This window comes from Harpia harpyja, chromosome 3 (assembly GCF_026419915.1).
Source record: "Harpia harpyja isolate bHarHar1 chromosome 3, bHarHar1 primary haplotype, whole genome shotgun sequence".
In the NCBI taxonomy this organism is placed as follows: Eukaryota; Metazoa; Chordata; class Aves; order Accipitriformes; family Accipitridae; genus Harpia; species Harpia harpyja.
The window spans coordinates 78,349,974-78,365,030 of NC_068942.1; the positions used below are offsets into that span (position 1 = coordinate 78,349,974).

Below are 15,057 nucleotides of genomic sequence, written 5' to 3' on the forward strand. Positions count from 1 at the left end.
TTATAGAACTAACAGGGGGAATTGCTACGGAAATCATACTATGAAAATAAATCAGAATGAGAGGGAGGAAAATAAAGGATGTTATTTTGCAACCGGAGTTAGAGATTCCTAGACGGCAGTTTGATTTTTATACAGGGAGCATTCAATGAAAGTCAGTCTGGGAAAACCAGCACTTGGAGGGAACAACAAAAGTAGTCTCCTTTTAAAAGGATCTATTAGGATTAGTAGCCACGCAAGCCTAAATCTGCACCTACATGCACCTCAAACTATAGACCAACAGAGCACCCACATGTAACACCCCTCGTTCCTGCACACATCCTGATCTGCTCCTCCAAGCCTCTGGGAAGCTTCCAGAGGTGCCACTTGATAACATGATCTTTACAGAAGTACGTCTTTCTTCTCCGAAAATTTTACTAGTCCAAATGAAATCCTGGCCCAGCAGCAATTTGTGTCCTACAGAACGCTGGGCTGAGATCTCACAGAACCACAGACCGAAGTATGAAAATTTAGATGAACACAACTTTCCAGTAACAATACCAGAGGTTTGGGTCTGGTTTAAGCATTTAAAGTACATGTTAATTGACAAGACTTTGAAAAACGTGCTATTTTATGTCTTTTTTTTGAAAACAAGTAGCTGAGCTCTTGTTAACCAAGTTGCTTGGCTCTTGGGGTAGATTGAAAATCAGGATAGATTCACACTCTATTCTTTTGGTTAAAGCCCCCGACATCTCTAAAATTGCAGTTCTGGCATCCCCAGCACCTGCGAGGATGTGGCAGAGCAGGCGAGCATTACGGGCTCGCACAGAAAGAGGCTGCAGCGCAGATGCCACGAGCCACGGGGACAGCAGTGGCCGGGGGAGCTGCTCTCGTGTGTCCCCCCCCCAGTGCAGGGTCTTGGCACCACAGTCCCTCTACCCCAGGTGAAGGCGATGCAAGAGATGCCACGCTGCTGCCTACAGAGTCACGGTGCTCTGCAAGGGAAAATACACCAAGTTGCTTCCTCGCTCTTGGAAAAGTAGAGCAATGAAGTCTATCCCAACATAAAATCCCAGTGTAATGAAAATAACCATCCTGGCAAAGCAAGGGAGGCAGAAAAGAGCTGGGTTGGTCTCTACCTACCATCCCACGCCAGGAGGACATCGTGTCTGCAGCACCCCTGGCCACAGGCACAGCCAGGGGACAGAGCACATCCGAAACAGCAAACGATCAGCCTCCTGCGAAGGGCACCGTCCCGCATGCTTGTCCTGATGGAAACCTACCGAACCATGCTGCTCCATGACCACAAAAACACAGAGACACAGCACAGCTAAAGAAAAATGGCTGTAGAAAACATCTTGGCTCAGTAACAGAAGAAACATTTAAGGCTAAATACACTTTTTTGCATCTATAAAGGATGCTGCATTCATAAAAAAAAAAAAAATCTTCACAGTGCAACAGATTCAGAGGTTTCTTTTAAAAGAAAACTCTCATTTTGGAAACCCAGTATTTTATTTAGTGATGAGATTTTTTTCCCCACAGACAAAACAATACAATCAGTTCATTTGGCAACAGCAATCATAGATCAAACAACAGTATGTTCCTGTGGAGGCAATCACACTTGATTTTCTCTCCACTGCCATTTCTATCACCTTTTAAAACCATTCTCACGTTGTCAAGGAGTAATTCAGGTTTTAAGTCCTGACTTCAAAATTTCAGCACTTCAGCGGGCGGGTGGAGGACCGGGTGCTACCCAGCTCCCCGCCTCAGATCTTTCATTTTCCTCAGCCCCTGCAGCTCTTTCTTCAGGTGCTTCACAGCCTGCAGAATATCCTGCCGCTGGGGATCGTCCTCCGCTTTCTCAGTGTACAGAAGGAAATGTTTCACGGTTTCGGAGAGCAACGCTTCGGGATCCACATCCACCCGATGGAGACGCAACATCCTCTCGCAGGCAATGGCGTAGTTTTTGTGCCAGTTCACTGGGTGATTTGGATGAGAGTTGACAATTTCTTTGTACGACTGTTAAAGGGACAAAAAAAAGGGGGGAGGGGACACACACACAAATTAATTGAACGAAGGGGACCAACAGCTCTTAACAGTGCTTCAAAATTGCCCATAAAGGAACAGATGCTATTTAGATGTCCAAGTCCAGAGTTGGAGCATTTCTGTAACTCACTCTGTGTTTGTCATGTGATGCACAATAGCGTGAATCAGAAATCCAAGGGGGCCTGAAATGTTTCCCTTCCTACAGCAGCTGTTTGTTTAGAAACGTTACAGATGATCATGATAACCCCACTGCACGTTATGTGCTTCCCCAAGAGAGGTGTTACACCAGGCTGGGGAAAAAAAGAGATTTAACTGCCGCGCGTGGGAAGACATTTACTCAATATTTCAGATCAGGACACCTTCCACAGGACTTAAGCAGTCCGTTGACTTGAGTGGGAATATTCAGAAGTTCAACAGCAGGCACATGCCCGAGAACTTTGCGGAACAGCAAAAATCACAGCAAAACGGGCAAGAGTTGAAAGGCAACTATTTGTTGACTCTTTGCTGGGGTATGAAACACTCCTCCTGTTTGCTGACACACACTGATCATTTTGTGCATCTGTTGGCATCTCAGGCAGTCCAGTATTTCAAGAGGTACCTACACTAGCTTATGGGTGTTATTCTTTGGTGTGAAATGCAGCAGAATTAATTTGCAGCGAGAAGACTGTCGGATTTTACACTTGCTGGCTCAGATGCATGACTGTGTAATGACAGAGGGGACAAGTGCATAGAGGGGACTTCAGGACAAGCAATCTCTTGGCATGGCTTTGGAGCCCAGCAAACAGACAACATAATTATAGCAAAAGCAGGGTGTCAACTGGTTAGTGTTTGGCATCCTCCATGACTGAGGGGGCAAGTAGGAATGGATAAAATCCCTGAACAAATCTCTTTGAATCTGCTATGTTCCTGGTTTGGATGAACAAAGCAGAATGCAGACTACAAGACTGCCAACCTATATGGGAACACCCTATTTCTACGGAATTGAAAAATTAAAAAAAAACAGAAAAAAAAGGACGGAAACTGCAGGGATCATTCATAACCAAAATATATGACTTACTGTGTATGCAAAGGTGTAAAGTTGTGATTTCACTTCTGCAGTCACACTGGCAGTTTCTGCAAGGTCAAATATAAAGAAAGCTGTTTTCATCCTAGAAAAACAAGAAAAACTTCCATATAATAACTGCTGAACGTAACCAGCTCACATCGCGTGGTTATACACATCTGCAGTATGTCCATACAGCTCTTTAATTTTATGGGACAGTACACCAGCATCTCCATTCAAGTCATCAGTGATACAAATTTCTCTCCATGATGCATTTTCTCACCCTATGTCCCAACCACCCTCTGCTCCTTCGAGATACTTCGAGCAGAACATTTCAGTGAACAAAACGACCACTTTCCTGAAGGATTTGCCAGAGGCCATGCACACTTCATCTCATTCTGCCAACCTTTTCCTTCCAAAGCTTGGCACATTTAGATCCAATAAGGCCATGCACCATCAAGCTGCCCATTTTGGTGTGTACTTCCACGCCAGTGAGTTGGCATCGCCCACCGGCTGTTGGAAGGGAGCAAAGGAGCATCACCTGGCTTGCCACATCTCCTCGTTGGCGACAGCTTCCCAGGAAGAGGGCTTGAAACTAAATGGGAATGAGATATAAAATTCAGCCATCAGATGCATGTCACTGTGTTTCACCCACCGTGCAATCAACCCTTCTAACCCAGGCAGCTACAGACCTCCCAGGCAGAAGAAAACCCGTCATGAAGCCTATATGGCTCCGACAGCAGGGAATTCACCTCATCCTCAGTCATTCATAAAACTTCATTCCTCTCTCTCCATAGAAGGAGCCTCTGGTATATCAGGTGTTTCACAGCACCCTAGCTATCCTCAAAGGAAGAGATGCTTTTTACCATCCATCACAGTTTAGTCTGTGACATTTAAAGCTTTGGATGTCCCAAGTCCTTAAAGTTTTTTGGCTCCTGATCAAGTTTTAAGATCAGAATTGGACCTGATATTTGACTAGAAACGTCCTCTCTATTTTTAACACCAAAAAAAATACCACATGCGGATTTATTATATGTTCCAGAACACGAAACATGATGACGACGGCTCATGTTTAATTTCTCTAACACTGTAATGAATGTGGGTATGCTGCTGGCAGAAGAATGATGAGCGGGAAGGAGCAGAGTCACCTCTGCCTCATACCTGCCGTAGTCTTCAGTCCAGTTATAGAGATTTCTTGTAAGATGAATCCACTTTCCTGGGTCAAACATAACGTCGGAAGGAACCAACTTGTCACATGTACCCCACGGCCAGAGCGAATAGCTCCTTTTCCAGGTTGAGTCACCTTCATGAAGACCTATGCAGACAAACACTTCCTTACTGCCAAAAAAACCAGAGAGAGCAACCGTGAAGCTATGCCAGAGACCGTGGGCCACCCCACATGCTTGAGCAAACCACATATTTTCTGCGGCACGGATGCCCATCCAGACCATTTCACATCAGCAAGGACACGTCTTTGGGTCAGTCTGTGTCTCTGTTTTGGCAAAACAGCTCTCCTGCTGCAAGCAAATACTCCATCTGGCATTGCACATCTTGTGCAGCCAGCACAGGAGACACATCCTCTCCCCTACGTTGGACCTCACAAACATGCCAGAAGCCGTAGGAGAAGCCCATTTCTTCCCGACGGCACCTGGCAATGCTCTTCTGCCTACCCACACTTGCAAGGCTCACCCTGGCTAGTCTAAATGCAGATGCTATTCTTATTCATGTGAGTATCTAATCCTTTCTCCACTCTTACTAAGCTATTTTTATATGATGATTATTCCTGGAATACATTCATTCTATGCTAATCAGTTGGCCACAATGTTCATGAAGGAGAAGCAGCAGCAATTTGCTCTCCAACCATCATCATTTTGAGTACACGGGAATGTTCCTTTTTTTGTGATGAATTGTTATCAACAACAACAACAAAAATAATCAGTAAATACTCTCTGCCGATCACCTTCTTATTTTTCCTTCCTAAAAACCAAACCAACCTCAAAACAACAAGCAACATTATATCCGGATGGAGTTACTTCTGCATAGATATTTCCTTTAATTGCAAAAATAATCTCACCACCGGGGAGGAACTCAGTGGAGAAAATTGGTCTTTTGGATGCAGTACCAAGCTGTTCCATAAACAATTTCAAGAAAAAAAACGGTCGGAAATTTTAGGAAAGCTGTTACATATGAAAGAAGTGCTTACTGTTTATTTACTTTGAGGAAACGATGGAGATTAAAAACAAGTGTCCCATCGGGTAATACTCCTTCCACAGGATTCCACCGGTTCCCAGGAAAATAAACGCCAGGTAAATGCTTTGCCAGTTTGGGTAAGTACCATTCATAAGTCATCATCTATCATGAAAAATATTATCATAATTAAAACAAGAAACAAAGTTTTCTTCCATTTTACATCCAGAAGAAATGGTTTCTGCAGGAGTAATGACTCTATTTGCCCAGTAAAGTCAACTCCCATTTCAGCAATGGTCTGGGACTACATCACCAGACCAGGTCACCGGTAATTTCCGATCAGAGGCACATGGTCCTCACCGCTGAGTGGGCAAAACTCTAAGGAAACACAAAATAGCTACTGCTGGTAAGAGACGCAACAGGGCTTGGGTTTGGTTAAATACGAAGCGTTGGGTTTTGGGTTTCCCAACAAGTCACAAACTCTTGTTGCAAAGCCAAGTGCAAGGACTGACGTGGCAGTGGAAGTGTAGGTGTCCCCTTCTGTAAGGGGGAGGTTCTTCTCCCGTTTCTCAGGAAAAAAGGAAAGAGTGCAAACACCACCCGGGGACACGCAGCACCTTTGTTTTAATGTGAAAAATAGAGGCAGAAGTCTGCGAAACCACCTTTAAGGGGACCAAGATAACAGAGGGGACACAGAAAATGAGCCTCAGCATGGTAAAGCCCTTGGGAGAAACCCCAAAACCCCATGACCCTCAGGGAACTGCTGACCTGCTGCCCTCCAGGCTGTTCCCAGAGGCATTCTGCTGCCCCAACATCTGTATTTCAGGGCAACTGCAGAAAAGAGCAGGGACAAAGCTTCCTCAGCAAGGCAAACATCAGCCCTGTGCCACATCTGGATATCTGCCGTGATGAAGGACTTGGGCTTCCCCTTCTCTCTACCCGCTATTGTCTCCCTGTTGGCTTTTTGGGCCTGAATGGGACTTGCACATCACGCTCCATCCCAGAGCTACCCACAACCATTTAAAAAAAATCAATTTTATTTATTTCTGCATCATGAGTTTTATTTTAACAAAGAGAACCCCTCGAGGAGAGAAAGGAACAACTGAACTTTTGCTTCGTATTTTAAAATCTGCCTGTTGCCTCTTGTAATATTACTTTCTGAACCTACCTCCTGGTCCACTAAGGTGATATCTGGCCTCATCCCTTCACAATAATGTACATAACGAAGAGCATTCCCAGGCAAGTCTCCTCTTAGCAAGATCACTGCACCGGTGGGCATAGAGGACAGCAGATTCCTTGCAAACTTATCAACAACGTAGTTGTTGCTTTGATCACAAGCACTTAAGAGAACAGATAAAAACCAGTATTTTAAAAACAGGTATTTGCATCGCTTTGCATATCTTCAGAACAATTTTATGCAACAGGCATCCACAGGGGAAGTCCACCCTGGTCAGATCTTGCTGAAAATCATCATCTCCATTTGCAGAGAAACCGAGATACAGAAATGAAGCATTTAGACTACAGTCCCCCAGAAATAAGCACCAGAGACATGAGCCACTACAGTTTTGCCAAAATACACACTCATTGCACGCCTTCACCCTCATTCTAATTTTTTCTTGGGCTAAACCTAAAGACTTACTAGTTGGTGCTGGAAATGCCAGCACAACGATGGTTCTGTAAAGTATCTGAAATCCTCCCCATCCTTTTAATGCTTTTAATTAAGCATTAAAAAGCCAAGTTTTTCTAGCATCAGGCAGAAGTAGATTTATATTACCTGAGATTAGATCCTTTTCCTTACACAGTTGTGTGCGCACACACTCCAGATATGGACTGAAGGAGAGGACACTCCATGACATGGCTCAGGACATGAGCTATGGCTGGCTCACCTATGGACCAGCCTTTGGGAAAAGATGTGTGCGAAGGAAGGATTCCTGAGTATGAAGTCTACGCTTCGTTGGTCAACCTCTACCGGATCATCCCTGCTACTACACTGATTCCTACCCAAGCCACTGCAGAGTCTTCAGCGTGGTTATGGGATAAGGAAGCCCTATACTACAGATCTAACTCTTCAAAAAGGAAAAAAAAATAAGAAAAACCCCAGGGCACAAGGAAACCTGAAGCAAAGCAAGGGAAGGGGAAGGTGACTGTTCAGCTCAAATGAATTCTGCAAACCTCCTTAGGAAATAAAGCACAGATTTACGAGTTCCTTTCATTATAAGTTTACATATCTACAGAGTTTTCTTCCTGCAAACTATACGACACCCCCATTTTACAGCCTGGAGTCAGTGCTTGATGATTTTGAGGGAGATCAAAGAAGGGAGCCCTGCAGGCTGTGACCATGCAAGCTTAGCTGGGATGTGACAACTGCCTTTCCCACTTCAAGACAAGGGCAGAAACCCCAGCAGCAGGGCGGGGAAATTTACAGCAGCACCCCAACCGCACGGCACCCCGCAGCCCCACGAGGCTGCACCAAGACAAGTGCCCGGGGGATTTGTTACCTGTAATTTGCCCAAACTTGAGAAGAGACAAGAGCGAGAGCGGAAAGCCACTCCAGCCACGGCAGCGCCCGGCTGCCCTCCAGCACGGCGCTTCCGACCGAGGCGAGCGTGGCCAGCCCCAGCCCCGCCAGCACAGCCACCACGGCACTGCTCTGCAGCCAGAATCGCTCCACCTAGGACACAAAACCCCAGAGACACTAATTCTGTTTCCCCAGCTAGAAGGAAACAGAATAAGTGGCTGTATTTTTGCACCTTGCGCAGCTTTCAAGACAACCACCTGCTCCTGAGTAGGTGGGTTTAAGGCTTCTTCCAAAAATTAACACGGCAGAGCGAATTTTTGCAGTGCAACTTACCACGCCCAGAAACAGAGGTTTTGTAATATCCAAATTTGCTCTCCAAGCGAAGAAAAGGGAATAAAGACAGAGCATTCCAGTGAAAAGCCAGATCACGGGTGATTTCTGCTGCTTTGTCCTATTAAAAAAATAACATAGCACTCTAGTGGCATGATGAAAAAGGAGACAAAGTTATACGTGCTTGAAACCCACCATCTCTCTGCATACCTAAATGCTTTTAATACAAGGAGCCGATGAGCCTTTCTTTACCTTTGTAATTTATGAGACTTCTGTTTTCAAAGCACAAAACCATCAGGATTTCAAGACTTTTTAAGCTTGCCATCTACAAAGCCACTGGGTTACCAGGAGCGGGGATATTTCGCTCTTAATTAATACAAGCCACAGCCAATTGCTGAAATTTTTGCACCAGTAAGCAGAAGGCGAAGCAAGCTGCCCATGCAGTCAGTAAGAAAATGCACATCGGAGCAAATATTCTCCTCCAACTTACGGCAGTGCTGTGCTCACACAGGCCACGAGTGCCAGGGCGAGGACGGGAAGGGAGAGCTCCGACTTCATCTGCGCCAGCTGAAAACTGCGGAGAAATTAGTGCATGGATGCGTCATCCCCAAATCGCCCCTTGCACTCAATTAAAGTGTCAAGAGAAGCAGGGAATAAGCACAACATAACACATTCCCATTCTGCTGTGATTAAGTCTACCAGAAATGGGAACAAGCTCGGTTTATGTGTCAGGATTCTGAATGAAAAATCACTGGGGAGGGGGATCCAGCATTTTTCCTTCAGTGGGGAAGACAGACGGACATGCACGCTGTCCCTGAGCCAGACACACACGGCCCCGGCTCTGGACCAAGCCGAGGAAAGGCAGGACAGGAGCCACTTGGCCAAAATGACAGCAGCAGCAGCGGGTTTCTCTCCACTAAAAGGCACTGTCAAGATTTTACTCACACCAGCATCTCTCTCATACTGGATCCTGTCTCGGACTTGGCCTAGATTAAAAAGAAAGAAAACCCATGAGAAACCCACACGCTGCTTGCCATATCACTGGGTCAAGGAAAAGTCTTTTCGTTTTCTGTTTGCAGAGCTCTGAGCACACAGGGTTCCTCAAAACCCCTTCAGGTGGTACCCCAAGGTGACAAGGGAACAAGAATTGCTTAAAGAACAAAAAGACAGCAAACTCTACTCAAACCTTCACTGCAAGATCTTCTCCCACGTTCTTGTGCCACTGTGCAGGATTTACCACCTGGAACAGCATTTTTTCAACGTGCTACCAACCCATTACTCTCCAACTCAAGCACATCACACGGTTTAGCTATGATCTCTGCTCTATCACAGAATCACAGAATCATTTAGGTTGGAAAAGACCTTTAAGATCATCAAGTCCAACCGTAAACCTCACACTGCCAAGTCCACCACTAAACCATGTCCCTAAGCACCACGTCTACACATCTTTTAAATACCTCCAGGGATGGTGACTCTACCGCTTCCTTGGGCAGCCTGTTCCAACGCTTGATAACCACTTCAGTGCAGAAAAGTTTCCTAATATCCAATCTAAACCTCCCCTGGCGCAACTTGAGGCCGTGTCCTCTTGTCCTGTATCTGCACGGTGCAATTATTTTCTGGGACATCTCCCCGCAGCCTGAGACAAGCACGTGGGTCTCAATTCCTGCTTGCTTACCAGACTCACCCCTGTCTCCTCTGCCCTGATGGAGGCAGAGCTGTGTGAGATTTATATAAGATATATGAGAATTTTTATTGCAGAGACTTGCAATCCATGGCACAAGTCTGGGAAAGAAGACATGCTCGGTGGAGGTGAGGAATTACCTTCATAGGTGCTTGTTGGAAAAGTGGTGGCTACCAGATAGAAGATAAGGTAAACCGATCCAGGAGGTCTGGAAGGAGTATTTAATCTCAATAAAAATGGAATAGTTAATTGCATTCAAGATTTAATTAAAAAATAGAAGTGTTAGAGGATGGAGAGCCAGCCCACAGCTCCTGAAGCACCACTGCTACCTCTGTTTCTTGCAGAGCCCCACCTCGCTGGCAGCTGACGGCTTCTGGCCTCGGACACATCCCTCGCAGGAGATGACATTTCTGATCCTTGGCTTATAGGTGGAACCCTCGCCCGGGTCTTTTCTCTGGTTTTTTTTTGACCCTGCCTGCTCTTAAAACGGAGCCGTGGGACGCAAGGGCTGTCTGTCCATCCAGGCAGGGCTCCGGCATTAGCCCAACTGGCGTCGGGACCAAACGCTTGGATTTTGCTGCATTTATTGCTCCTATTTCAGACAAGTTCATCGTAAATGTGATTTGTGGTGTAGGATTACACGCAGTCCATCCCTAAGCCTCCTGAACATCAACTTGAATTCATCACATTTGATGGAGAAAGGAGTTAAGGGATTTGCATGCCTTGGTATTGCTCTGCCCAATGGAGTCTCGTTCTCAGGAGACAGCTGGGAATAGGACAACGGGGGAAATCTCCCAAGTCCTTCAGAGGGTGGATCTTATCTCTGTAGGAGTTTTGGAAAGATTAAGTGGCAGCAGCAGGAATTATCAAGCCTTCTGCCTCACATCTTACAGCCACCAAGCTCTCCAAGAAGGCTGTAATGGAATGGCAACGGTGCTCGCTGCGTCACATTGGCTGGATGCGGGGGCTTAATTTCTGAGGACGTGGGGCTTCAAGACCCCACAGAGTGACACAATATGTAAACCATACCTCTTTCTTTTTTTTCCCCCAGTGGTGCGACTTCCCAGCTCTCTGCACTGAAATCTCTGAAGCAGAAGGACAGAAGGGGTGCTGGGCACTTGCTTTCCTTGGGTGGCCAGTGCCAAACATCCAAGTCAGGGCTGGAGGAGGCAGATGCAAACCTTGCACTCTGCAAGCAACCATGCAATACCTCCCTCCCTTGGAAAGAGCACAGACCTGTCAATAACTCATCGGAGGTTTCTGAGACCCCCCAAACCTACCATTCATTTAAATTCAATATTAGTAAGAAGTCAATTAAGAGGAATCTTTTTTAAAGGTACAGCAATGAAACTGCTTGCTCTTTAAATAGCCGAGTTTAAAACAAAAAACAGTAAGGCAATTATTTGTCTTAAAACAAGAAAAATACAAAATTGATGTTGCCATCTCCCTCTAGCGCAGTTTGCTCTTTGGGCTCTTACGAGACACCTGTACAGCTCCCAGTAAATAATATGGCTCACCCCGTAAAGGCAAAGAGAATTCTTTCTTTGCTTTCCCAGCTACGTGATCCATTCCCAGAAAACCTGACAGATCAGAAGGTCAAAATCAGAAACAAGTTTTTAAAAAAGAAAACATTTTCAATTTCTTCCCCTGCAAGCCACTAATTGTCACAAATAGAAAGGTTCTGCTATTGCATAAGTTAAAAGAAAGTCATTTAGAAAATGACCCTTATTTACCAGATTGAATGTCCCATATTCTTCCCTGAGAAAGTGGGTCAAAAATCCTTGAAAAGTCGTCTGGTCTCCCCATGTCCAACGGGCTTGATTGAGGTAGGACGAAGCCGGCAGATAGAGATAAGGCAGCAAACCAGCCAAGAAGCATAAACCCAACTTCAGCAAATGGCCTAGGGACAATTCCTGCACCAAAATATGTCATATTGCATAACAATGTTTATTTTAGTTTAATCACGCTGGAACTTCAAGAACAGATAAAGAAAAAACATCAAATATATTTACACAGAGCTGATCTCTCAATTTATAGTAAGTCCCTACAAAATGCTATGTTAAACCTTACGATTTTGTGGATTACTAGGAAACTGCATCAAACTGATCTCCTTTGCATGGCAGGGTGAAATTTAAGTGAAGCAAATAATATTAGCTAGGACTCATGAGTATCATACTCATTGCATCTTTCACATTTAAATCATGGCATGACATGCATAGATGGCTGAAGCACTGCAAGGCTGAGATAACCCACTTTGCAGCGATTAAGAGTTGGCTGGTATTCCATCTGGCAAAAAAAAAAAAAAATGCTGCTCTAGTACAACTACACACATCATCACCATCATCAGGAGTCAGTTTTGCCATTTACTTTATCGCGATTACACTGGCTAAATTGGATAGGCCAACTTTTGGGGTGGGATTTTCAAGACTGCCTAAGGGGTCAGGAAGACAAGACTTTCAAAGGGACTTCTGTGCCTAACTCCTTTAAGTGCTTTGGAAAATCCCACCCTAGAATATTGCACGCTTGCTTTATCGTTAGCCACTGCCCTGTCAATCAAAGCACTTCTTCAGCAGTTGGGGTTATGGGGAAGAGGCACCATTCAGAATGATGATCTACAGAGCAGAAAAAGTAGCTTAATAACGGTGGTGGCCAGAGTTCCTTCAGCAGAAAGCTGGCTCTTTTTTACTTAAGAGGTCACTGTTTTCCATCAGATACCCTTCTCAGGTGGTTTTCTGCAGCAGGCACCACTGGGCTGGCTAAAGTATTTCCCAGGAATATTATATTGGCACAGGACTGTCCTTGCTGGAAATCACAGAGGTCTCTCTGGACCTCCCTGGTTGAAAAAAAAAAAAAAGCTCTGTTTAAAGAACACAGATATATTGCAGAAGTGAGTCTTCATTGTGTTAAAAGAAATATATAGTCAGAAAGGGGTTTGCTGGAGATGCTGAACAGAATTTGGATCAAGCTTGCCTGAGTTGCATCTTATCTCTTGCAGCTCACGTGCTTCACTCCAGGCTTAGTTATACCCTGTGCCATTACTCACAACCCCACCTGATTTATCAGGTCGAGGGTGGAAAAATACAGGCAGGACTGGCCCGGCAGAAACCTGCCCAACCGTGACCTTCAGCGGGGCAAAAGAGAAAGGAGGAGTAGATGGAGGCTTCTCAGGGCAAAGTGATCAGAGCATCTGCACCATTGAGATGTGGAGCTTGTTTTCAGGGCAAAGTAGAATTTCTACAACATGTCTACATCCAGCCTGATGCACTGACTCACAGAAGATCACCTACAGAAGACAAGAGCATCCAGACAGATGCATATCACCTTCATAAGCCAAGCATGCAAAAAGGTGTTTTCACCTTCTTACACAGCTAGCAAGCTTAATAAAAGAGGTGTAGAAGGAGGAACATCTTGAGAATGGGATCTCTGGTAGGAGATGAAAGGGACATATCTGACCAGATCAGGGGCTTGATGTTTCACCGCAGGTCAGCATTCCTTTGGTCTTTCCCAGCTGGCACAAGCCAGGTGCTCTTCACCAGAGAGCTGATCTCTTGTAGGACTCACAAGTGCTGGCTGCATCAGAGCTGGAGGCACGTCCCAAGGAGATGCTGAAGAAGACTTCCCTAAAGACAAGCATCTGCAGCCTTACTGCTGTGCTGCTTATTCTGGTTGAGCCTTCAACCATCAACAGCAGTTGCAAGGTGCTCTGCAATGAGCGGAACAGCTTTCGTTTGCTGCCACCAGGGAATCGACATACAGAGACTCATCTCCAAATGAGCTGATGGCATGAGAAAGCCAGTGCCGTCAGCCAGGAGAAGCAGTGCCCAGACTGCACATGGCTGTGACTTCTCACCAACAGGTATTGATCTGCTTTCCTGCTTGGTAGGTCATTGAACATGCTCTTATTTCGTACACGTCGAGCAGTTTTTAGCTGCTCACAGGGTATCTGCAAGCAGGTGGGGCAGAGCGCTCCTGTGCCAGGAGACACGGGCAGGTCGCCGATTGCTGGTGTGAGCACAGGTCCTAAATTGTGATCGGTGTCTCTGGTGTCAGACTGATGGACTGTAACTTCAGTGGGTTATGACTGACTAGTTTAGACAGACCACTGACTGTCCCTGTTTGTACATCAACATAAAAGCGGCACGAGTGCTTGCAAAGAAGAATTACTCACTGCCTTACAAAAACAGAGGCATGGGTCAGCAAAATACGTACCGTCTTTCTGAAAAGCCGGGAGAGAACCCAAGGCACAATACAAGCGATATAAAGCACTATCGTGTGCTGATTGCACAAACTGAGCCCACAGCAAAAGGCACCAAGTTTAGAGATCTGAAACAGGAAAAAAACCAAACGCATTCACAGTTACTCTTTATGGTTTGCAAAAACATCCAGAGACCAAAAGAGCTCCAGTGCAGCCCACAGCACGCTTGCAGGAGACAGGCAAATACATTGGTGAGCACCGATCAATTATAACACAGATAACACAGGCTATTTTTGATTATTTACAGGGAGATTTCATTTGTTTAACAGAAAACGTTATTTAAGAAGCATCCAACGCAACGGCTATGTCTCCATGTATACAGAGATCATCTGTAGCACCATCATGTCATAACGATGCACCGGGGTCCAATTCCTGAACCCCTGCTGCACAGGGGAGACTGCCCAGCAGTTAACCCCAAAGGATGCGAAGTTTTCAGAAGCCATACCCTAAAATAATGCCATTATGTGCAGAGACTTCATTTTATACAACAGGAATTATTTTTTCCTCTTCTTCAGGCACAGAGGGCTAAAGTCAGGGCTACACAAACTTCCTAAGCAAGGGAATTAGTCTAAAAGCTCATTTTCAAGCATCTTTGAAAGAGTTTTCTGGTAAAATGGGTAATGTATCCAAACTATACAGCATGGTGCAAGGGTATTTCTGGTACTCACTGAGGATTATTCACAGGTTCGTTATTGGTACCATGGCCATCCCTGGCTGATGCTAAGGAAAGCCTCTCTCTGCCCCATGCTGCCATATGCTCCACTCAGTGCCAACACCATCAAACCAGTGCCGAGTCCTCTTCGTTCAGTGGGGGAGGATGAGGCTACAAGAGCAACTCCATGTAGAAAACTTGGGTCAGTGCCACGTACACCACTGGCCACTGCTCCTCCTCTGAATTTGCCTCCTCTTCCACCATCACTGGCCATTTGGTCCATGTTACAACCTGAAGCCATGCCCCAGGGCAGCTCCTCGGCGGGCAACAAGCCACCAGAGTCCCACAGACACTGCTGGACAGGAGCCGA

At 45.6% G+C, this 15,057-nt stretch overlaps 1 protein-coding gene across 5 annotated transcripts in view; it reads right to left on the bottom strand.

The window, feature by feature from the left end:
- Positions 1–1,422: 1,422 nt before the first annotated feature.
- Positions 1,423–15,057, bottom strand: part of TMEM260 (transmembrane protein 260) — a 35,013-nt gene continuing 21,378 nt past the window's right edge. Inside the window, exons 5-16 of one of the 5 annotated variants that reach the window (XM_052783542.1) lie at positions 13,990–14,103; positions 11,514–11,693; positions 9,045–9,085; positions 8,590–8,673; positions 8,103–8,220; positions 7,750–7,922; positions 6,420–6,591; positions 5,268–5,416; positions 4,226–4,402; positions 3,606–3,659; positions 3,080–3,170; positions 1,423–1,995 (exon numbers count right to left, since the gene is read on the bottom strand). In XM_052783542.1, the coding sequence (XP_052639502.1) occupies positions 1,726–1,995; positions 3,080–3,170; positions 3,606–3,659; positions 4,226–4,402; positions 5,268–5,416; positions 6,420–6,591; positions 7,750–7,922; positions 8,103–8,220; positions 8,590–8,673; positions 9,045–9,085; positions 11,514–11,693; positions 13,990–14,103 (1,623 nt within the window). In that variant the 3' untranslated portion in view covers positions 1,423–1,725. Of the gene's footprint in view, positions 1,996–3,079; positions 3,171–3,574; positions 3,660–4,225; positions 4,403–5,267; positions 5,417–6,419; positions 6,592–7,749; positions 7,923–8,102; positions 8,221–8,589; positions 8,674–9,044; positions 9,086–11,513; positions 11,694–13,989; positions 14,104–15,057 lie in introns of those variants that run through there. The other 4 variants (XR_008234619.1, XM_052783543.1, XM_052783545.1 and 1 more) reach the window with 4 other exon arrangements.